We start from the raw sequence: 913 nt of genomic DNA, 5'->3' as shown, positions 1-913 counted from the left end.
CAGCTGGCCCCCAAAATGGGGAGGGTGGCGGCCTCACTCTCGAGGCTGCTGCCCAACCTTGGGGGGCCGGACGGCCGTGTCCGCAAATTGTACGTGGGCACGGTCGATTCAGTGGTCCTTTATGGGGCTCCGATCTGGGCGCGTGCGGCCTCGAGGTCTAGGAAGATTAGGAGTTTCCTGCGGGGGGTACATAGGCTCATCGTACTGACGCCCGTGCATACCGCACAGTGTCGTATGCGGCGGCGGCGTTGTTGGGGCCCCTCCCCTGGAGCTTCTGGCTCAGGGCCAGTCAATGACATTCTGGCAGGTCCGGGAGCTCCGGGAGAGGAAATTACCGATGGGTCCGACGGCGAAGAATGCCATCAGACGCCAGGTGGTGGACTCTGTCCTCGTGGACTGGCGGAGACTACTATCTGGACCGGCCTACGAGGAACAGAGAGTTGTGAGGGCGATTTTGCCGGTCTTCGCGCAATGGGTGGGGAGAGGCTGGGGGCAGATGACTTTCAGGGTGGCGCAGGTGCTGACCGGACACGGGTGTTTCGGTCAGTACCTGTGCATTGGGAGGGAGATGTCCCCGGGGTGCCATCACTGTGGGGAGGACCGGGACACGGCGCAGCACACCCTCGAGGCGTGTGTGGCCTGGGGGGTGCAGCGCCGTGCCCTGGTCCAGGTTATAGGTGAGGACCTCTCCTTGGTGGCGGTCGTCAGGGCCATGACGGAGACGGAAGAGTCCTGGAGGGCGGTAGCTTGCTACTGCGAGACCGTCATGATGGCGAAGGAGGAGGTCGGAAGGAAGAGGAGAGAGAGGAGAAGGATGCCTCCTCCTCCACCACGGGCACAGGGCCCCAGGAGGGTGTTACGGGGGAGAAGGAGGCTGCCAGGGCCTCTGGCTCCACCGCGGAACCTACCCTGA

The 913-nt window shown here is 64.0% G+C and overlaps 1 protein-coding gene across 1 annotated transcript; it reads left to right on the top strand.

Annotated features, from left to right (window-relative positions):
* The first annotated feature begins 292 nt into the window (after window positions 1-292).
* LOC145975061 (uncharacterized) lies at window positions 293-913 on the top strand. The gene has a single exon (XM_083105193.1). The coding sequence runs from the start codon at window positions 293-295 to the stop codon at window positions 911-913; it is 621 nt and encodes a 206-aa protein (XP_082961319.1).

This window comes from Camponotus vicinus, unplaced genomic scaffold, assembly GCF_025532165.1.
Source record: "Camponotus vicinus isolate PSW18456_S1 unplaced genomic scaffold, iyCamVici1.0 SCAF_7, whole genome shotgun sequence".
Classification (NCBI taxonomy): Eukaryota; Metazoa; Arthropoda; class Insecta; order Hymenoptera; family Formicidae; genus Camponotus; species Camponotus vicinus.
This window is presented reverse-complemented; position numbering and strand designations above follow the sequence as displayed.

Bases quoted from the DNA above. Each gene is read 5' to 3' on its own strand.
- LOC145975061 (XM_083105193.1), top strand. From the start codon at position 293: ATGACATTCTGGCAGGTCCGGGAGCTCCGGGAGAGGAAATTACCGATG.